The 22,795-nt window shown below is 43.2% G+C and overlaps 1 protein-coding gene across 6 annotated transcripts in view; it reads left to right on the top strand.

Moving 5' to 3' along the window:
• The window catches only part of Syne1 (spectrin repeat containing nuclear envelope protein 1), a 478,529-nt gene that overhangs the window by 449,779 nt on the left and 5,955 nt on the right, over positions 1 to 22,795 (top strand). For 4 of the 6 annotated variants that reach the window (XM_076926749.1, XM_076926750.1, XM_076926751.1 and 1 more), the window contains 11 exons: positions 1,176 to 1,367; positions 2,217 to 2,544; positions 4,799 to 4,867; positions 6,375 to 6,517; positions 8,758 to 8,881; positions 9,399 to 9,610; positions 13,167 to 13,367; positions 15,056 to 15,184; positions 16,742 to 16,954; positions 18,076 to 18,168; positions 19,541 to 19,599. In XM_076926749.1, the coding sequence (XP_076782864.1) occupies positions 1,176 to 1,367; positions 2,217 to 2,544; positions 4,799 to 4,867; positions 6,375 to 6,517; positions 8,758 to 8,881; positions 9,399 to 9,610; positions 13,167 to 13,367; positions 15,056 to 15,184; positions 16,742 to 16,954; positions 18,076 to 18,168; positions 19,541 to 19,599 (1,763 nt within the window). The remainder of the gene's footprint in view (positions 1 to 1,175; positions 1,368 to 2,216; positions 2,545 to 4,798; positions 4,868 to 6,374; positions 6,518 to 8,757; positions 8,882 to 9,398; positions 9,611 to 13,166; positions 13,368 to 15,055; positions 15,185 to 16,741; positions 16,955 to 18,075; positions 18,169 to 19,540; positions 19,600 to 22,795) is intronic. The other 2 variants (XM_076926752.1, XM_076926754.1) reach the window with 1 other exon arrangement.

Here is a 22,795-nt window from a genome sequence, read left to right on the forward strand (position 1 = left end):
GTATGGCCTTGTCGGAGTAGGCGTGGCCTTGTTGGAGTAGGCATGGCCTTGGAGAAAGGATGTCACCATGAGTGGGCTTTGAGGTCTCAAAAGCCTACACCAGACCCAGGCTTTCTCTCTTGAGCTGTAGATCAGAGTATATAGATAGCTTTTAGCTACTGCTCCAGCACCCTGTGTGTTAGCCATGCTCCTTGCCATGATGGTAACTGACGAGGCTTAAAACTGTAAACAAGACCATAGTTCAGTGCTTTATTTAATAAGAATTACCTTGGTCATGGTTTCTCTCCACATCACTAGAACAGATTCTAAGACAATGCCCAAACCTTTTTGGTGTTTATGATGAAACAAAAGAAATTACCCTTAATTGCACCTTATTAAGGTGGACTAAGTTGCAAAATCATAAACTCCAATGTTCTGCCCAATGCTTTGCCCTGTCCCTCCTCACACGACTGTCTCAGTATATCCCACAAGAGAATCAGTATTATTTGAACACTTCAACAAGACATTTCTACCAATTGGTATTTGAAACTTTTCTTTTTAGATTCTTCCAGAACCTCCCAAGTATTCACTACCCTCTGTTTTCCTTACAGTTTTTCTCATTAGTGGACAATTTAATTCTTATAGGGCTTATTCTTGGACTAAATGAACATCTATCACTTGAAACTTGTCCCCATGATAACTGTCTTTGAAACCACGTAGACTCTCATTGAATAATCTTTCCCACATCTCTTGCTTTTCAAATCAGTATACCTTTATGCTTCGATGCTTATGTTCCAAAACAACAAAAGAATCATGAAAATCTGTGCCATCTCCCCCCACCCCCTTAGTGTATGTGTGACATAGGGTGTATATTATCTGGAATAAAGGAACATGCTTATATCATACCATCATTTTTACCAGGAGTCACCAGCACTAGTAATACCATGATGGTTGACAATATTTCTCTGTTATTCTCCACCTGCACTATGGTAGTAAATTTTTATTACCAAAGGCTCTTTTCTGATGGCCCCATATCTGACTCCCAGTCCATCTTAAGGTGATATTTTACTTTAGAAAATAACTGCTCCATCTTTGTCTTAACCCCCGTGCCGTCTTTCTGACACTGAGAGAAGCGCGTACCTTACTGTGACATCATTTTGAGATGTATAAAATCCACATCACCTTTGCACCCTCAGGCTTTCCAACAGGAGATCTCACTGAACCACAACAAGATCGAGCAGATCACTGCCCAGGGGGAGCAGCTGATAGAGAAGAGTGAGCCTCTGGATGCCGCCGTCATTGAGGAGGAACTGGACGAACTCAGACGCTACTGCCAGGAGGTCTTTGGACGCGTGGAAAGATACCACAAGAAACTGATCCGCCTGCCGGTAAGCAGCACTTGTTTCTTTCTCATTGAATCTAGAGAGAATTAGTTGTATGGAATTAGTTATTATAACAGTCGTGAGTTGAGAGTCTAGAAGAAGAATGTCTGGGTTTGTTCTAAGCCTTGATACTGCTATCTGTATAACCTTTGAGAAGTTGCCTTACCTCCCTCACTTCAGTTTTCCCAACTTTAAAATGGATTTATTCATAGTTGCTACCCTGTAGGGACAGCTGTTCTCTTCATTTGCTGAGTGACCATGTATTTGTATAACGACTTAGGTAGAATGTATGGTGTTCTTTTTCTACGGGAGACGAGGTAGCTTTGAGAAGAGATGAGATGAAGTAAGATGAACAATTGCTCAGCTCACGAGATTATTTTTGAATGAATCACTGCCTCCTTCCATTTCTTTTCTACTCGCCCCCGCAATTTCATCACATCAACAGGAAATGCTGCTGTTAATCCAAACACTTGGAAATTTCCTGTGATTACAAACATGTTTTATGTCTAGCATGTGGACGCAGAAGGATAATGTGCCATTATGGCCAGTTGAGTTGGAGACATGCTACTTGGTCCATTATTTATATAGCTTTTTATTTCATTTTAATTTAATATTATTTAATTTTCTATAATGGTCCCTTAGAGTAAGGTTTAATATATTTACCTGTGATAAAACTGATACTGAAACAGATGAACATATAAGGTATTTTGAAAGTAATCAGGAATTTCTGCATTTGTTGGTAAAAGTTAACGCCATGTGGTCAGCAGGACGTGCTGGCATTTACTGACGGTCTTACCTGTTTGGGGTAAGAGGTGGATCTATCCTTGTAGTAACAGAGCTGTGACTTCCTTTTAGCTACCAGATGACCATGACCTCTCGGACCGAGAGCTAGATCTCGATGACTCCACGGCTCTTTCAGACCTACGCTGGCAGGACCCCTCTGCAGATGGCATGTCCTCCCCACAGCCTTCTTCCAACCCCTCCCTCTCCCTTCCTCAGCCCCTCCGGAGTGAGCGGTCAGGGCGTGATACCCCAGCCAGCGTGGATTCCATCCCTCTGGAATGGGACCATGATTATGACCTCAGTCGAGACCTGGAGTCAGCATCTCGAACTCTGCCCTCAGAAGACGAAGAAGGCGAGGAGGACAAGGAGTTCTACCTCAGGGGAGCTGTTGGCTTGTCAGGTAGGAGAGAAAACTTCCTGTTGGGAATCCATGTGAGGGACACATCAGATACCTGGATTCATCTACCCTGAAAGTTATAAGCACTATATGTATACATGGTCATACAGGGACATTATAGGATGCTGGTCCCAGGGCTGGGTAAAGACCCTTGTGTGACTAGAAGGATAATGATTAGTCCGTGAGATGAGCATAGCAGTGGGCAGAGGAAGGAGGAGAGAGAAGAGCCCTGCCAGGTGATCAGCAGTGGTGCTTTGGGTCATCTGAAGTTTGTCAAGAATAAAATTGTCCTGAATAGCATAGAGTGAGCAGAATGGAGGATGGGAAGGTGACTAAGGGACTGGCCCTGAAGTGACCAATTCACCATGGAGAAGGATTTGGCTCTTACCCTGAGGTGCACAGGGATCCACTGGAAGATTAAAGGAGAGAAGTGACCAAATATATATTTTTGGTTTATCTGTGTGTGTGCTCCATGTGTGGTGGAACACAGATGGGAAGCGAGAGCATTCAGATGAGTGTTATTTATGACCATAAATAAGGATCTATAAGCCTGAATTAACACCAGGAAGGGGTGATACATCATGAGAAATGAACCCCCCTACACCAGATGATCGGAAAGAGGTGGAGGTGACTCTGAATTAGGCATCTTAGTGGTCCTCGGTTGAGAGGACACGTGGCACACGTGGATGAGAGAGGCGAGTTGTGTAGTAGCGGAGGTACGGACATTAGTTGCATCATCCCCATTTTGAGATATTTTCAGAACTCCCAGAGCCCACAGTTTAGAAATGGATGTGTGGGTCTAGGTGTGTATGTGCAGATGCACATTAGGTAGGGATTCTTCTACGTGTAACTAGGAATTCTCTGAGTGCACAAGGGAAATCACACAGCTAAAGCATCCTGAGAGAAACAGGAAGAACAACAACAAACCAGCATCACTTTTAGTTGGAGGGGCGGGGTAAGACTGAGAAAAGCGAACCATACAAAGGCAAACCAAAGCGATGAACAGTCAGAGAACAGTACAGTCCATGATGTGTATCCTGTGGCCCTCAGCCACACATGGCTAGGAAGCCATGAAGTAGGACTGCCCTAGTCAAGGTTGATTATAGACAGAAAATGCATTTATATGCATGGGCAACTTCTCAAGACTCAGGATAAAGGCAGAGCACAAACTTAGTGCTATCTATGTCAATTATGTTCCGTGTTTTAGTGTTAAACCAGTCCACTTGTTTATGACTATTCTAGTGTGGCCATCAATACTAAATTTTTATTTATGGCTCACATGCAGATATAGGCAGTGGAGTCCCTCTAAAAGCTGTCTGCACGGAAATCCAGACATGGTGTTATTCATCTGTAACCCTAGAGGTGGAGACAGGAAGATAAAGAGTTCAGAGTAATTCTCTGCCACTGTATTGGTCACTTCTCTGTGGCTGTGACAAAGCACTATGACCAAAATGCAACTTAAGGGAAAGGTTTATTTTGGTTTACGTTTCCAGAGAGATAAGCATCCATAATGGCACGAAAGGCACCACATAGGAGTAGGAGCAAGAAACAGGCATGTTGCATTGCCACCCTTACCCAGGAGGCAGGGCATGAGAAGAGGAAGTGTCATAAACTATAAGCCCATCAAGCATTGCCAAGCCCCGCCTTCAAGCCCCGCCTCCAATGACGTACTTCCTCTAACAAGGCTCCGCCTCCTAAAGCTTCCACAGCTCTCGTTAAAGCACCATGAACTGGTGACCAAGTGTTTAGATACATGAGGCTGAAGCGGGTGTTTTTCATTCAAAGCACCACAGCTATGCAGTAAGTTGGAGACTTGAAGAGCTGGCTGTGCTGTGGGAGACCGTCTCTCAAGGTTAACATGTCATCAACGGGGAATCTCTCTTTTGCTACTTAGTATCTTTATAGGTTTGCAGGAGGAACCACATTCCTCTAGACACTTGTTTTCCCATCTATAAAATGGAAATAATACTACCGAGCATTCTTAGTGTCCCTGTGAGAATAAAAGTGCCTTAAACAGTGGCTGGCATAGAAAACACGCCGTCAGTATGAATTCTTAGCAGGAGTCATTACATGAAGCCTTTGGCAAGCATACACGCTCTCCCCTCCGTGCCAGCAGCTGTCAAGAACGACAAATTTCTTTCTTTTCTTTTTTCTTTTTTTTTTTTTTTTGTCTTCCTGAGGCAAACTACTTTCTCACAACAAAGAAATTGAGGTGTCCAGCATTTAGCTGTCAACTTAGACTGTGCTCTTTTTGCAGATATAGTGATCCCCGAGAACCCCGACGCCTATGTAAAACTCACAGAAAATGCAATCAGAAATACTTCTGGTAGGCACAAAGACTGGGAGCGAACCTCCTTACAACAACCACCCCATTCTCAGCTCAGCTTCCTTGCCTCTCACAGCTTTGGCATGCCAAGGCACAGCCTTTTTCTCTTCCTTCTGCATTAGGGAAAAAAAAAAGTTGCTGCCTCATCTACACCAAGAATATGATCTCCATAACCAGGTCAGGAAATAGCTCCTCAGCTTGTCAAGTGGTAATCAGTCTCATTACAGAGCGAACTTGATGCCCAGTGACAGCTGAAAATATAGGAGGCAAAAGCCCTTGCCCAGCCTATGTGCTCTCGTCTTCTCGTTGGTGGAAGTGGGTGTTAGCTTTGTCATGCGATGACCTGCCACTGGGTGGGCAAAGGATACTGGGTTCACCCTCGACCACAGCCTCCATGCAGGTGTGAACATAATTGCAGCCGACAAAACATTGCCTTTTAATTTCAAAAGTGTTGCCGCCTCAAGTGAGTAATGTTCTCCATGGTACTGTAATCCTTAGATTGTCGTTTGAGAGCACCGTTTCTGAAACCAGAAGAGTTGCAAAGAGAAGTTAGTTTTGCTCAGGATCCTGTACTAGTTTGCACTCGATCCTGTAGATACTTGATCACACGGAACTTCCAGGTCGGTGGTTGGGACGAATCTAGTTTATAGCAGTCTGCAGTTTCTGGAGACCAACACAAGGTCAAAAACCAAGCTAGCTTTACAGTGACTTTCTCAAAGATTTCCAGCTAGCCATCTCTCCTAGGTAGATTTAGGAATATATTTTAGAAAGCTTAATTTATTTGTTATTTTCATCCAGTCTTTGTTCCTGGCCAGCAAGGACCACAATATACATGCAAATGAATACTTGCAAACACATGCCCACAGGCATACCTGTATGTTCAAAGCTCTTAAGAGAGTGTGAGCCAGAACCTAGCCAGCAAGGAGGAGCATGCCTAAAGAAGAGACAGAAGCCAGGTTTTGTTTCAGCCAGATAAAGAAGTGTTCCTCTGTGCGTGTCTATTCTGAGCTAGCCTTTCCTTGGTTAACTTGAATTCATGAAGCCAGGGATTTTAAGTTGTGCTGATGTCTCTGAGATGCACAGAGACAAATCTGAGGGTGAAACCTTCTCTGCTAGCTAAGTGAGTATGGGAAGCATCTGCTTCCTGGTGCCTGGGACATGGTGGGTAACTCGATTGTTGAGAAAGCCTTCCACTGTGTCTAACACTCTGCCATCAGAATGGCTAGAGGGGGGGATCAGGGCCCTCAGATGCTGTTCAGGATCCACTGCAGAGCTCTCTGCCAAGCCCAGGCTGCTGAGTCTCTTTAGGAAGCACACTTACTGGCTTGGCCCCTTAAATGTCTAACCCTCTAGCAGGACAGCACTAAACCTGCTTTATGACTCCTCCAAACACACAAGTCTTTCTGCTTTGCCATAGCTCAAATGCTTTCTGAAGCCTCTTGGCTCACAAGCTCGAAATAAGTCAAATGTTGTGATCCATTAAAGACTCTAACGGTTGACACCACAGGGGATCCCAGCTCATTGGAGTCACAGATGAGGCAACTGGACAAAGCCCTGGATGACAGCCACTTCCAAATACAGCAAACCACGAATATCCTCAGAAGCAAAACTCCCACAGGGCCAGACCTGGATACCTGCTACAAGGGCTATGTGAGTATTCCAGCCAGCATGCTCTTGACCTAGACCTGCATGACAACTCTGACCAAAACTGTCTGCGGCACGTGGGCTCTGTAGGGTCTTAAGTACAGACCTCATAGCCTTGCACATGTGAAACAAAGCCCCATTCTTTGAGACCGGTTTTGAAAAGATGGCAGGCCCTGGGGCCCGTTGTCACCACCAGCCTGTTCCCTTTCACTGAACACATAGTATAATCCACTTAGTTGAAGACAACTAAAACCTTTCACTTCCAAATGTCCCTAGGTGCCTGTCCAAATTCAACTAATAAATTTTGGACCGAAGTTATCCCTATCCCTGGATTACTAATGTGAGATGTTGTTGTTGTTTTAGTTCTTAATTCATTTTGTGACCTTAGGAGTGTTTGTAATCTTCTGCTTTTTGATTTGAGGATATTTCACACTGTTGAGAACTGAACCTTGTATGCGCTAGGCTGGCACTGTGCTGCTAAGCTACTTCTTAGCCCCGCCTTCTGCTCTGTGGGTGCCATCCTAACTAAAGCAAGCTTTGGGAGATGGTAGCAAGGGGTTACATACCTCCATCAGTTCTGTGTTTTCTGTTGCTAGTGTATCCAGTAAAATCTATACATTGTAGTCACCAGCCAAGTAATGTATTTTTTGTCAGCAACTTACCTATACATACTTTAAGCAAGAGAATTTTAAAGTAAATCTCTTCCCTAGCTCTTGGACAAGGGGATGGAAAGCTTCCTGGTGGTCTCATCACCTCCTACGTGTTCTCCATTTTGGAACCAGGGAGAAAGCTGCACATGCTGTTAGCAATATCTCCCCAGTCACGACTCTGTCATGAAACCTCTTTTAAAAGTGCAGAAGGAGAGCTGAAGATGCAGCTCAGTGGCCAAGTGTTTGCCTAGCATGTTCAAGGACCTGAGTTCAATCTACAGGACTGGAGAAGATAAAATCCAAGCACAGCGTAGCTCTACGGTGACCCCGTTGACCTCATTGAGGTGACACTTCACCTCAATCAAAAGTAACAACTGTAACTCAAAGATCCTATCATTGTGAGAAACATTGAGAGACAAGATTACACTCCACTGACAAGAATGTGTTGAAAACCACATTCTGTGTCATTACCTTGTATATTTTGCTGTCATTTATTTTGAGACAGGATCTTGTCATACAGCCAGGCTGGTGTTCTCCAGTTCATGATCTGTCTCTGCCCACCGAGTGCTAGGATCACGCTCACGCGCCACCGCGCCTAGCTATAATTTGTTCTTTTAATATTCGAATACTGTGTGTTTTACTTTGAGTTTTGAACTGAGTCCCTTGCTGACTGTTAAACATGGTTGTAAATTTTCTCATAAAGCAGCTGGCTTTCATAAGACTCTGAACCCCTAAGTATTTCAGTTATTTAATATAAAAGATGTTCTGGTGGGATTTGTGGTACTATTAGTGTTTCTACATTTAGGTTTCTGAAAGAGAAAAAAGAGACAATTTGCCAAAAATTTAGTATTGCCTCTCCAGCTGAGGACTGTGGACTTTAAATTGCAGATCAGTTTGGTCTGTTTAGATTCATATAAAACAGTTGTTCCCAGCCTTCCTAATGCTGCAACCCTTTAGTACAGTTCTTCATGTTGTGGTGACCCGCAACCATAAAATTGTTTTCACTACTACTTCATAACTGTAATTTTACTTCTGTTATGAATCATGATGTAAACATATCCTGTTCACCTTAGGTGACCTCTGTGCAAGGGTCATTTGACCCTAATGGGGTCGGGACCCACAAGTTGAGAACTGCTGTTGTAAAAAACTTTTCAGACGTTTTATATTCCTATCATGCATACAAAGTGTGTCCTTAAACATTTGTGAGAGTGTGTGTGTGTGAGAGAGAGAGAGAGAGAGAGAGAGAGAGAGAGAGAGAGAGAGAGAAACAAAAAGAGCAACAGAAAGGACAGTCATGTCACTGATCATTTCTGCTGCCATCTGTTAAATGGGTATAGCAGCCCTGACTTCCTATTGTGTTCTCCAGTAACAGTGGTGTAAAGTACATTCACCACTCAGGATTTAACACCAGGACAAGTTTTATGAAGGGATGCAGAGTGTGTGAAGAGCATAGTTTTGAATTCTGTTTAATTTTACTAGAGCTATACTAAGAAGTAAAATAGCCACTACCTTGTTGAGGGACCACAAAGATGCTGTCCTGAAGCACTTTGTGCTTGTGAGGATTGACGTGACAGGGCAGGCTTTTTGTCTACACAGATGAAGCTACTGGGTGAATGCAGCGGCAGCATAGATTCCGTGAGGAGACTGGAGCACACGCTGGCGGAAGAAGAGAGCTTTCCTGGCTTCGTTAACCTCAACAGCACAGAGACTCAGACAGCTGGTGAGCACAGTGCCCTCAGCTCGAGGGAGCGATATACAAGATCCCAAACCACTCTGTCACACCAGGCTCCACCGGCCGCTTAACCTCCCTCTACAGCATTGTATCCCACGGCAGCAGATGGACACAGAGAGTGTCATGATGTCTCTTCTTCTGCTCCATTTAATCGAATGCCCTGTCTGATGTCCATTGTCAGTTTCTTGTACATGTTTCCAGGGTACTACTACAGAAAGAAATCAAGGATGGATTGATCTCTTCACACACTCTGAATCCCTCCATAAAGCTTGTCGTGGTGTTAAATCCTAGGTGGCAAATGTACACGATTGTCACTGGAGAACACAGAGAACACAATAGGAAGTCAGAGCCATTATACCCATTTAACAGATGGCAGCAGGAATGATCAGTGACATAATTGTCCTTTCTGTTGCTCTTTGAAGTTACCCACCATATATATCTAATGTGTTTCCTAAACCTCACGGGTGTAGAACTTCTGCTCACTGTTCTGTGCATGCCCTGCCAGGTGTGATTGACCGTTGGGAGCTCCTGCAGGCCCAGGCACTGAGCAAGGAGTTGAGGATGAAGCAGAACCTTCAGAAGTGGCAGCAGTTTAATTCCGACCTCAACAACATCTGGGCCTGGCTAGGAGAGACGGAGGAGGAACTGGACAGGCTCCGGCACCTGGCGCTCAGCACTGACATCCACACCATCAAGTCTCACATCAAAAAGCTCAAGGTACCTACCTGTCCTGCTTTCCTTCCACAGCCGAAGACCATTGTCGTGTGTCACAGCCAACAAGTTTCTTTCTGTCTCTCTTTGACTCTCTGTCTCTGCCTTTGTGTGTGTGTGTGTGTATCTGTGTGTATACACTGTGTGTGGCCACGTGTGTACATGTATGTCAATATGTTTATGTAGGTGCAGAAGTACATACATATATGTGCCCATGCTTGTCGAGACCAGAGGACAATCTCCCTTCTGTATTCATCATTGTGGTTGTAGAGATTGTTTTGTTTGGTTGTTTGTCTTTTTTGAGGCAGAGTCTCTCATTGGCTATAATGGGTACATTGGCTATGTTGGCTAGCCAGTGAGCTTCAGGGATCTTCCTACTTCCTGCCTGTCCATCATAAGGATTGTAAGCACACTCTACTGTGCCCTGGTTTGTTTGTTTTACCCATGTTATAGGGATCAAATTCAGATACTCATACTTGTGCAATGAAATCATTTACTGGCAGTACCATGTCCCTGACCCATCCATTCATAACTTGTCTCTGGTTCTTCACTTCCTCGGGACAACAGCCAGAAGGTATCTGGGTTAATCTTCTGAGCAGTGTGACAGAAACAACCTAATGGAATTAACCCTATAAGAAGCAAGAGAAGACTGATGGTTTCTGAGGGTTTAGTTGGTGGTTACTTAGCTTGGCCTCGTGCACATCTACAGAACATCATAGTAGCAGGTATATGTGGAGAAAGCTGCTGTTCACCTCATAGCATCTGGGAACCAGGGCAAGAAGAAATAGCTGGGGAACCATATACAGCCTTTGAATAAGACAACTCTATTTCTACTAGTTATGTACTAGCTCCTAAATTTCTAGAACTGCCCCAACTAGGGAGTCACATTCACCACATGAAACTGTTGGAGACATTTTATATTCAGATAATGTCTAATAAGAATGAATAGAACATTCTTTATTTCCCCAACCATCTCAAACACAAGCTGTTTATGAAGTTGGTTTTAAAAAGTCAAGAAGGAGGAGGAGGAGGAGGAGGAAGAGGAAGAAGAGGAGGAAGAGAAGGAAAAAGAGGAGGAAGAGGAGGAAGCAGGGGAAGAAGGAGGAGAAGGAGAAGAAGACAATGATGACCATGTTGAACTTTCAGTTAGCAGCTTAATTATTTAGTATTTTAAGAAATGGCCAGTTAAGTTCAATAAAGGACCTGGGACCTCTAGAACCTATTCAATTTCTTCATAAAAGGAATACAGGTCTGATCAGAGCCTCACACATTTCTGTGTAGAGCTGGAAAGAAATCATTCCCAACATCACTCTAGTATGAGTCTGGGGGAGACACCTAGTGAAATCACGTGAGCTTCTCTGGTCATTGAAAGTTACTGAATTCATTAGGACCATGGCAAAAACGATCACATAGAAACGAGTCCAACAAAACAAATCCGTTGTGTTTCTGTGGTGAGACACTTGGCATTGACCCCTGATTGTGTCCTGGGCTTGTGAGTGCACTGACATTGTCCCTTAATTACAGGTCTAGTTCTTAGACATTCTCTCCCATATCGCTGTACTCGCTCCCAGACCCTCGAGAGTACCCTGTAGACCAGGGCTGCAATTGTTTTTAGTAGCTCTGTAGCTCCTGTAATTTTTGTCTGGAGAACATGAAAACATGTTTCTCCTCAGAACAAAGCCTCCTGGGATAATGAGCATGTTCCCTTTGTGCTCCCGTGCTCTGTAGTATATGCTATTCATTCCATATTGATGCTATTGTAGCTTTTCTTTTGATGACCATGTTGCTTTCCTTTGAACTTCCCGACACAGAAATGACTCTTTCTGCATTCAAATCCCCATAGTATTATCCAAAGGGATGCTCTCTGAGCCATCCCCATGACCTCCAGGACAAAGCACCTGTGAGGGATGTGAGTTACAGGAGCCACATAATGAAATGCATCTTCTCTGCTGTTTTTGAAGCAGTGTATTTAGGTAGCATTGCATTATAAACAGGTCCCTTTAAAAGAAGACACCTATTGTTGACCAGGATCTCGGTCTTAAACAAAATGAGGCCATAAAGTAAGATCTTGGATGTCATCCTGTGTGGCGAGCAGAAGACACCTGTCCCTCACCTTTTCCCAATCCTCTGTCAATAGATCAATATTTTCTGTCAGCAGTTCCATGGAGTAATCAAGAACTTTTCAGAGCAATAGTCTTATTTCACTAAACCAATGGCACTCAAACTTCTGTGTGCGAGAGTGAAATGAGAAGCTGTTTGGGTTCTGATGTTCTGGCCTCCAAAGGCCTGAAGTGCAGGCACGTTGGGCTGCAAGTTAACAGTGACTGTGTCAAAGGCCACACTGCTGCTCTGGTACCATCTCTTGATGTATGCTTGATGTATGTCTCTGTGGTAGCATCAGGAGAATTGGGTTGAGGATCTATTGGAAATTAAAAAAAAAAAATTAAGTTGAGTTAGGAACATGACAGAAATAATTATAAGAAAATTTACCCTGCATAGTGTGATCTCCAGAATTGTTCACCTCATAAAGATCTTTGGCTATTTACCAGCATGCAGAGACTCTAACCTTTCAGAATTAAAAACTCTAAACTGTTTTGTTGTTTCCTAGGGATTTGGTTTCTCGGCTTATTTCGTTGCCTTGTTTGTTTGTTTGTTTGTTTGTCTTTGAGGTCCAACTAAGTTGATTAAATCATGAAGTAGCCAATTAATTTTCTTCACCACAGCACCAGTGTGGCCTTTGACAGAGTCCTCGTTAACGTGCAGCCCAACGTGCCTGCACTTTCAGGCCTTTGGAGGCCAGAGCATCAGAACCCAAAGTGCCTCTCATTTCACTCTCGCACACAGAAGTTTGAGTGCCATTGGTTTAGTGAAATAAGACTGTCGCACTTGGAAATGTTTTTAAAGTCCAATGTTGTCCTCCTTCAAACTGTAGAGCTAAACCTATAGTTTTGTTGTGCTTGACGGTTCCCACAGTGGGTTCCGTTTTCCAGACTCGTTCATTCATTGTACTGACCATCATCATCCTCAGTGAGGCCCCTCTTCCCTTTGGGAGCCCTTTTCCCTTTGTAATTTCTAATTCCCGTTCTGCAGAGACCTGGTAAAACATCCTGACAATGTAACAGTACATGAAAATGTAACATCTTTTTTCATGTGAACACTTGAAACCTGGATTGTGTGTGTGTGTATGTGTGTGTGCACGTGTATGGTTGCACACGTGTATGTGTACATGTAAAGGACAGAAGACCCTTGGGTGTGATTCTGATAATGCTCTCTGCTTTTTTACTTGTCATGGGGTCCCTAACTGACCCAGATCTCAAAAAGTAGGCTACACTGGTTGGGTGTCCTATAAGCCCCAGTGGTCTTCCAGTCTCCATGCCCAGCTCAGGATTACAACATGCATCACCAAACCCGGTCTTTTTAATGTGGATTTTGGGGATTGCAGTCAAGTTCTGCCTTTAACAACAGAGCTCTTTCCATCTCTGCGTAAAATGTTTTCAAGAGTCTTCAAAGTGCTTTTGAAACAATGTTTCCGTCCCTGTTCTTGCCTGATTTTTCCCTTTAGGAGCTCCAGAAAGCCGTGGACCACCGCAAAGCCATCATCCTCTCCATCAATCTCTGCAGCTCTGAGTTCACCCAGGCCGACAGCAAGGAGAGCCATGACTTGCAGGATCGCTTATCCCAGATGAACGGGAGATGGGACCGAGTGTGCTCTCTGCTGGAGGACTGGAGAGGTTTGCTGCAGAATGCACTGATGCAGTGCCAGGTTGGTAGGGCTTTGGGCTGGTGATGACACCAGACCAGACACTAACATTACAGTTGCTCAGAGGATGTGGCCACTCTTCAAAGGCAGCATTTGAATGAGGTAACTGTCCTTATTAGGGGGGAATCCATACCTGTGAGCTGTGTTCAAGGAGTGTTGTCTAATCTCTCTAGATAAAAACCAGTGCTCACCAAGTGGACAATCCTTTGACTCATTCGTGTCATTTATTCACTCAAAACACACTTACCTAACATTTAGACAGGCAAGTTTTGCACAACAAAGCAAGCATGACAGATCTTTATTCATCTATTTACGTCAGGATTTGCCGAGTTTCTTCTGTGTGCCAGATTATGCTCAGAGAGGTTGAGATACAGCCTAGTCTGTGCTTCAGTTAAAGAGACGATAACAATACAATCTAAGAAGAAACTGACAGGATGGCTCAGTGGGTGAGGGTGCCTGCCACTAACCTGGAACTCATGTGGTGGAAGGAGAGAACTGACAACTGAAAGTTGTCCTCTGACCTCTACATGTGTGTCATGGTATATAATAAATGCCCCTCACACACATACACATAAATAAGTGGAATATAAACCTAAGGTAAGGAAATAGTTTTCCAGAGAATTGATAGGTATGGGTGGGACCATACTGGAGAAAAACCATCACATTAGGGAGGGCAAAGGATTCTGTGAACATCTGACTGATGCTGAAAGGTGGTTGTTATGAAGGAGTTCAGCAGATGGGAGGTCTATGAGGTATTCACAGGTATTGTCTCTTTATGAGCAGGCAAGAAGGCAGTATGGCCAGGTTATAGGCAGCAAGACAGGAAGTGATCAGAAGGTCAAGGGCCGGGTCACACAGAACATCACGGCTCTGCCAGCCTTGGACCATATGCAGTGAGATAGGGCAGGAGGGGCAGCCTCCTGGGAAGTGGGTGTCCCTGCTCCTGTGTCCCTGCCGTGTCTACTGCAGGCAGTGCCTTGTGTACAGGAGCTCATCAATGTCAAGTAAGGATGTAAGAAAGTGAACAAAGGGGATATAGGATTGAGCCTGTGCCTTAAAAAATAGAAAGATCTGAGCACATAGAGGAGAGTTGTTTCTTTCCAGATTATCTATTTTGTTTTGTTTCTCAGAAATTACGTGTTTTAATGTCAGTGTGCTTTGTACCTAGATGCTCCCACAAGGATAAGTTAGAAGCTTTAAGTAAACAGATAAAATCATACTGTGCCAGCTACAACAGGGCTGCTGAGGCAAGGCCATAGCCACTATACCTCCTGTAACAAGCAGGGGCCTTCCTCAGAGAAGGGTCATGTGCTGGTTACTATGGTGCTATGTGTTTACTGTTGATAACCATAGAAAAGGATTGAAGCCAGGTGGTAGTGCACACCTTTAATCCCAGAAAAGCAGAGGCAGAAAAAGAGACATATCTCTGAGTTTGAGGCCAGCCTGATCTACAAAGAGAGTTCCAGGGCAGCCAGAAACTTATGCTATTACACAGAGAAATCCTGTCTTGAAAAAGCAAAAGAGGGGAGGAGAGGAGAGGAGAGGGAAGGGAAGGGGAGAGAGGAGAGAGGAGAGAGAGTGAAGAGAGAGGAGTAGAGGAGAGAAGAAGGAAAGGGAAGGAAGAATGAATTTGAAATATATTCGAGAAAACAATTTTATATCTGCTATTATTTTATGTTCTGTGTTTCCAGGATTTCCATGAAATGAGCCACGCTTTGCTTCTCATGCTAGAAAACATTGACAGAAGGAAAAATGAAATTGTCCCCATTGATTCAACCCTTGACCCAGAGACACTTCAGGATCATCACAAGCAACTCATGGTGAGAACTCTGGGTATTTGTTTTTAAGATACATAAAAAAAAAAAAAAAAAAAAAAAAAAAAAAAAGCCTTTCCATACTCTTAACTTATGCTCTAACCAAAGTCTTTAGCTTAGTTCTGTAGGGTTTCTAGTCATGAAACAAATATGTATAAATTACCCAGGCCAACATGATTAGCCATTACTCAATTGTGATAGTCTTAAGTGTTCTTTATCTCAGATCCATTGTTTCTATTAAGGCAGCTGTTTTAGGGAAATATACTTAAACTCTTGGTCCAGAATTTCTTTGCTATGTATGGAGCCTCAAAGCATATGTCTGGGTTTTTTTTTTTTTTTTTTCTGTTGCTGTAAAATAAAATATTCTGACAAAAGCAACTTTAGGGGGAAAGGTTTTGCTGGCTCCTAATTGGAGGGTGAAGTCTATTCTGGCAGCTGGCTACATTGCATCCACCACCAGGAATCAGAATGATGAATGAATGAATGAATGAATGATGGATGGATGGATGGATGGATGGATGGATGGCAGGCACTCAGCTCGTCTTCTCCATTTATGCAGTCTCAGGAATGGCCCCTCTCACAACCAAGACAATTCCCTATAGGAATGGCCAGAGACTTGTGCCACAGGTGATTCTAGATTCTGTCAAGTTGATAGTTAATAGTATACACCACAGTGTACTTAGTGGCTTATTGTAAAACTGAAATCAAAGCTATTTAAGTGAAATGAGATAGTTAAGTCAATGTGAGAGGAATAAGACAGGCCGGGTAAGAGAGACGAGCATTGTTGGGAAATTTGCAGAAAGCTATGTGATAACTTATTGCCGTATCTTATAAAACCAAAATATATCTCTCTCATAGAAGCTTTATCTGGCACTAAATTTACTGTGCAGATCCATATTCAAGGACAGTGTAGCTGGGTAATTTCTACAGATAATAAGGAATCAGGCTTGAATTCTACTAGAACGTGCTTTGCATCCTGTCTGTCTCTGTGGCCTTACAATGTTATGTCATAGTACTGAGAACCCATTAACCTAAACTATTGAATTACTTTTTATTCACTATCAGCAATAGCTTTGAAACCAATAGGAGACAATGGTCCTCATATATTTTTATTCAACTTTGACCTCTGGCAAAAACTTGTAAATCACCAGAGAGTATTTAAAAAGATTTAACTAGACCTCAGCGTATGCCTAGGTATACTTGAGTTTCACCGTACCTAGATTTTAATGTTTTATTTTTCTGTCAAACAGATTATCTTAGACCACATTTTCATAGGACTTTCTTTTGTCAATATCTTCACGTCCCTTACTCAGTTTAAACTTCCCATAGTTCTTACTATAAACCCATGTGCCCAGTGAGAACCCTGAGCTTAGAGGGATTTTGAGGTCTTTTAGAACATGCTTGGCCATGAAGGTTAGCATGGAGTCCCCATGTCACATTCCATGAGCTTCAGTCCTGTTTGGAGGCTGCCTGCCATGGGAGGTTCAGATACAATATAGCCCATGCAGGCAAGTTCCTCTAAGTACCAAAACATCTTAAAGAAATATCTCCTTATACACACAGCAAATAAAGCAGGAGCTGCTGAAGTCCCAACTCAGAGTGGCCTCACTACAAGACATGTCGCGCCAACTCTTGGTGAATGCTGAGGGTTCAGATTGTCTAGAAGCCAAAGAAAAAGTCCACGTGATTGGAAACCGGCTCAAACTTCTCCTGAAGGAGGTCAGCCATCATATCAAGGATCTGGAGAAGTTACTAGATATGTCAAGCAGTCAGCAGGTAAGTCCTCTCAGACACTGTGCAGCATCACGTCTCCCACAGGAGCCTGAAGCACCGTATCTCCACCTGTCGTAGAAAGGCTCGGATGTACCACTTATCAGACCCAGAGTGGCCACTCTCTGTCACCGCTCTTTCAAGAGCTGTCTCTCGGAATACAAAAGCAGACTCGTAAACTTTTATAACAGGACGGTGCTTTTGATTCTGTGAAATGCAAGAGACCTCTTCAGCCTGCTACCTCCAACCCTGTTGCTGTGACTACTGTGGCATTTAATTTCAACCGTTTATTTAAGAAATGACATGTTTTCCGATATACAGCTGTGACAGATGAGCGTGGTCATTGCGTGTGCGTTTTGTGTTAAACACTGAGGAGAGCATGGACTCTTGCTTTTGAATCTCGTTGTTTAGTCATTCATCCATTCACTGAAATGGTCCTCTGTGTGTTTATTTTGGCCCATTTTTCCCCTTAAATAAACTAACACAGTCACATTGTTAGTTTTGAGACGTGTGCCTACAGATATAGTGGAGCTTGGTAAGATTTCAGACATTCAGTTGTGAAATCTTTTCACAAACACGAAACTGCTCATTAGTCTGGAAGTATTTAAAGCACAGTGCCCACCACCACCACCACCCCACCCCCAGTCACAGCAGAGTAGAAACAGTGCAGTTTTCCTGGTCTTATGAAGCAGATTCCTAAGCAGCTCTCACTTGTTTCGAACACAAATGAATTGGACGCTGTCTGTCTGTCTGTCTGTCTGTCTGTCCTGAGTGACCTGCACTTGTAAAGGGGACTTTCTTACCAAGCAAACCCCCCTCCCCAAGCCAGTAATCAGCCCTGGCTGATTACTGTCACAAAGAGATAACAAAAGCCACAAAATTAAAACACTAGCTATGTTTTCCAGAAGGGCCAAACTTATACCAATAATAATACTATACCAATAATATACTTATACCAATAATAAACTAGAAGAACTAGGCTTCCTTCTTGTCATCTGAATCAGGTTTGCCTGTGGATAGCCTGGTCTTTGTGATGGAGATGAAGGGGAATGAAGGTGAAGAGGGAACTGAGTTCCTCGGTGCTCTGGGATGTGGAGTTGTTGAACATGCCCTTTTTTGTCTCGCAGGATTTGTCTTCATGGTCATCTGCAGATGAGCTGGATACCTCGGGATCTGTGAGCCCCACATCTGGAAGAAGTACTCCAAACAGACAGAAATCGGTAACTTTCCGTTGGCCCTTTCCAATTGGCCCATGGGTGGGAAGTGTGAGGTGTGACAGGCTTCGTGTCTACGGGGTCCACAGGCTTAAAACACGAGCCCCCAAACAGGAAAGATTTACAATTTACCCATGTAAATCTATGTCTCCAGCCTTGTAGCTTATTCTCAGGAATAAAAAAGGAGTGATTTTGGTTTTGTTTTTATGTTTTTTTCCCCTTTTAATGAGCTCAACGTATAGTTAATATGCAGGAAGAATATTTTTTATTTGAGCAAATGGCCATTTCTAGAAATGGTTCTCATGTGTACCCTTGGTGGCTCCCTTCTTCAAATTACCACCAGCATGTCCACTAACAAATGTGGGTTGTCGTGCCCAGAAGTGCCTCAAACAGTAGAGGTAAATCACTAGCATCTGTGAGTCACTGAACTGATAGGACCCATGAAGTTGCATTGACTCTCAAGAGAATGGGCTTCTGAGGGATGACACCCAAGGGCTTCTGGGTATTAACCCTAAAAGGGCAACTACTCAAGCCAACACCATACCCAGCCCGTGGTGCAAACTGCCTCATCAGAGCACACAGAGGATAAAAGACAAAGTTGTCCCCTGCTCCCCTCTGTATCTCGGTTCTCTGTGTATAGGAACTTGTTTTTACGTTTTGTTTGATTTTTTTTTTTTTTGGTCTGGCTTTATAAGTATATTCATTCCACTTCTCCTTAGAGTATAGAAGTAATAATTTCATTTGTATTTTGTCATATATACTTACGTTCTATGCTGATACATGTGTTATCCTTATTAGACTTTTATTTGTGTTTTTACCAACATTCACTAGTTTCATATAGATCCTAGTTTAAGAATGTGAAGGAACACTGGCTTTTCGATTCAAAATTTAGCCTCGATTTGTCTGGAGGGTGTGACATGTGGAGCTCCATCTCAGTCTCCTATTCAAATTCTTACTATCGGCTCTGTGCCCTCAAAGTTGCCAAAATGCAAAAGCCTATGTGAATTATTTCTGAAATATACAGAACAATGGACTTCATGTTTACATGAACTTCATGTTTACTAGATGCACAGAGAATCTTATAACAGAGAGTAATTATCTGTGCTTTAGCTAGGAGGAGTGGCAGAAACTGCACCCCCCATCGCAGGCGTAAGCCGAAATCGCACCACGCGTTGAATTAATGGCTGACGCTGTATATACGAGTCCAGCCCACTCCTTCCACTGAAGAAAAGCCAGTTTCCTTGGTCCATGGGTACCGATCATTGCGTTTGATTTGTTTGCCCTTTGCTGCCTTCTTAGTTGTTCTCATTGGTTAGCTTGTCTTTATTTGCCTAGACTGAACATTCTTCTTTCTTTACCCCCTGTTCATTGCAAACAGCCACGAGGCAAATGTAGTCTCTCACAGCCTGGACCCTCTGTCAGCAGCCCAAAGAGCAGGTACCTTGTTCTCCTGGTTTCCACCTGTTCTAGACCCCCCTCCCCGAAGAGGATGATAAAAATTGCCCATGAGTTAGGGAAGCCTCCAATCTGGTGTGTCTCAGGGGTTAGCAGAGATATTTCACCCCTTCTTAGTAAACTGGAAGAGAAGTTTGTCCATAGAGAACAGGTAAATCTGATAGTGGAAGTTTTCTTCCATCAAAATTTTGTTTCCTTGTATTTACGCCATCTGGTCTTACAGATCAAAAGATGTTCTGTGTTGTCCGTGAATATGTGATTCAATTAGTGGCACAACTGCTATTGGTTCATGGCAGATTTTATCATCCTCTTTCCTTCCTTCTCGATTTTACAAGAAGGCAGGTAACTGATCAGTGAATTATTTCACTCCTCACAGAACCCACAAATCTGCATAAAATATACTAACATCCCCGTTTTTTTGTTTTTTTTTTTTTTTATTTTATCTTTCTGTTTTATCCAGATTGTGGGTTTTGGATTTTCAAAATGGCCAAGCCAAATTTGGTGTTCTTCATTTAAAATTACACAGCACTTTTCTAGCCTCTTCCGCTCTCCCTATCACTCAGCTCCTGGCAACACGCTTACCTTCCTCACACTTGGGGAGCTCCTTCACTCTGAATTCAGGGTCAGCCCTTGCCCTATACTCCACTGCCACTGCACCTCACACTTGCCTCTTGGATCGCCACTGTCCCTGCAGTTAGCAACGCTTCGCCTTTTTTGTTGTTGGTGTGGTGTCTGTACGCCTTTGACCTTCCACCACTCAGCTTATGTTCCCCCAGAAAACTGTTTTCTTTCTTTTCTTTGTTTTTTTTTTTAATTTTATTTTATTTTGTAATTTCTTTCTTTTTGTGAAATGAACATACTTTTCTAGTAGCCAGGTTTTCCGTCATAGTTCCAGCTGGTTCCCTATAAAATATCTGCCCCTTTTGGAAGCTTATCACCACTGAGAAGAAATCTAAATGGAGATGAGAAAATGTATAGCTGTAAACCCCGCCCCTCAATAATAGTTTTGGTTTATTAGCCGTGCAGTGTGGGGCTGGCTATCTTATGAGTCATCACTTCTCAGCTGAAGTAACAGAGAGTAGTTTTATATGCATTCGGTTTCAAGCCCCCTTTTACTGTAATCCCCTGCCCCTGCTTTTATTTTTGTGTTTGGTTGGTTGGTTTATTTGAAAACAGAATTCTGTTTTTGTTTTCAACAATCCATAATAAAATATCAATAATGGAATATGGAATAAGCTTCCCTGGGACCTAGGCAGATAATAATGATGATCATCTGTGGGTCGTCTTATGTCCTCTTAGCCATCCACCCACAAGATAAAACAATCATATCCTGTAGGTAGCATTGTATCAGCTAATTCCCCTTCTCTCACAAATCAATTGTGGATTTGCCATGACCAGAGATGAAAACATCCCACAGCAGTCCTTTGAGAAAAGCACAGATCCAGCCCTCTGATTGACAAAAGGGGATGTTGTTGATAAGGGAGGAAGTAGTTAGAAGCAAGAGTAGCTCATCACCGTTGGCTCACAAATACCAAATCTATCTGCTCCCCTAATTAGCTTAGGCTGCCACCTAAGCCTTCTGAATGGCTAAGGTGGTGTTTCTTAGGGCACCAGTTGCTTCCATGTGCCTCTCAGGGCTTTTGCCGATTGGCCCGCCACGTTCTCGCTGCAGTACCCATGAAGCTTCTATCAGCTCTATTTTGCCCAGCATTGCTAATTAACACTTTTTTCTGAAAATTCACCAGTGCTCACTTGGGTTACTGGGGAGGGAATCGATTACAAAGAAGCTTCACCTGGATGACATGCTCCATCAAACACCTTGGCAAACAAGCTATGGTCGAACATTCTGGGGCTTCTTAACTCCATGGCACCTTGGATTGGGTGCACTCAACCCTGTCAATGGGTACAGAGGGGATGTTCTCTTCACTTAAAATCTAGGCACCCATCCATTCTTTGGCACGGAAACTGGCCTTGTGTTTGATCTTGCACTGCTCCAACAAATCCGGAAGGTTACTCAAGAAGCTTGGGGTTTAGAGACAGATGATGTCTTCTGAAAACAAGAAGGAGCTTAATTTGGGAAGGTATTGGTTTAAAGGAAGGGGATGTATTTTATTGTGATTTAAACTCGATAGTAACAGCATCTTCACCTGTTACATATTTCAGTTGAAATTTGAGTTGGCAATTCCATGTTCTCATTGAGTATTATAATAGTCTAATTGGATGGAGGCCAGTTCGAGTCTATTTAGGCCCCAAACCTACAAAATCAATAAGTGATGATTTCTTCCATTAAGAGATCTGCAGTGTATGAGAGTCCAGAGATTCCTAGAATCAATTACAAGGACCTTCCAAAGAACTTGCTAAGATTATAAGAAACCAAAAATACAAACTAAAACTGCATCTGCATTTATACTGCCCCATAATACTCGTGGGTTTTATTTGAGGTTAAGCATATAGAAGTGTGCCTTCAGAACAGTGCTGTTTGTGGTCCCAGCGTCTGACTTAAGATTTTGTAACCCTGTCACCAAAAGTCTTCCATACAGATATGCATGGATGAGCAACAGTTTTAAAAATTGGGAAGGAGATGTGCTAGTTTTCAGCAAGATGGCAGACTGTGATTCTCTGCCCTGCGTGGGATGAAGGATGACTTCACTCTACAGCTGAGAACACAGAGAGGCAGAACTTTTCTGGATGCTTTTAGTTTTGGCATCTTCTACACAGAGAATTAAGAAGGAACAGGAGCCGAAAAGGACTGGCTGATGTCCTGGTAGGAGGGACAAGAAGGAGGCATCCTTTCAAATTGGTTCAAGGTAGTCAAATATATTTAAGCAAGCCAGTAGGGGGTTTCTTTTGCTTGTTCACTAAAGGATGCCTATAAGCGCTGTTCCGTTGATGGCAAAATTTGTTTTCCAGTTCCTTCCAGTGGACTCTTCCTGGAAGCCCATTGTTCAAAGCTTCCAAAGAGCTTTAGCATAAAGCAACTGCCCTTAAAGAGCCAGCTGCCTTCCTGCTCCAGGACAACTCTGGGGTGGGACACCAACAGGCTTCTCTTTTGCTCTTTTGAAGTGAAGTGTCCCACTGTCTGGGGGTAAGGGGTCAAGCAGTTTGGGGAATAATATCTTTGAAACCACTGTTAGTAAGTCAGAATTGTTTTCCTGAGAGAACAGACTGAGTTCGGCAG

The sequence above is a fragment of the Arvicanthis niloticus genome, chromosome 28 (genome assembly GCF_011762505.2).
Source record: "Arvicanthis niloticus isolate mArvNil1 chromosome 28, mArvNil1.pat.X, whole genome shotgun sequence".
NCBI lineage: Eukaryota > Metazoa > Chordata > Mammalia > Rodentia > Muridae > Arvicanthis > Arvicanthis niloticus.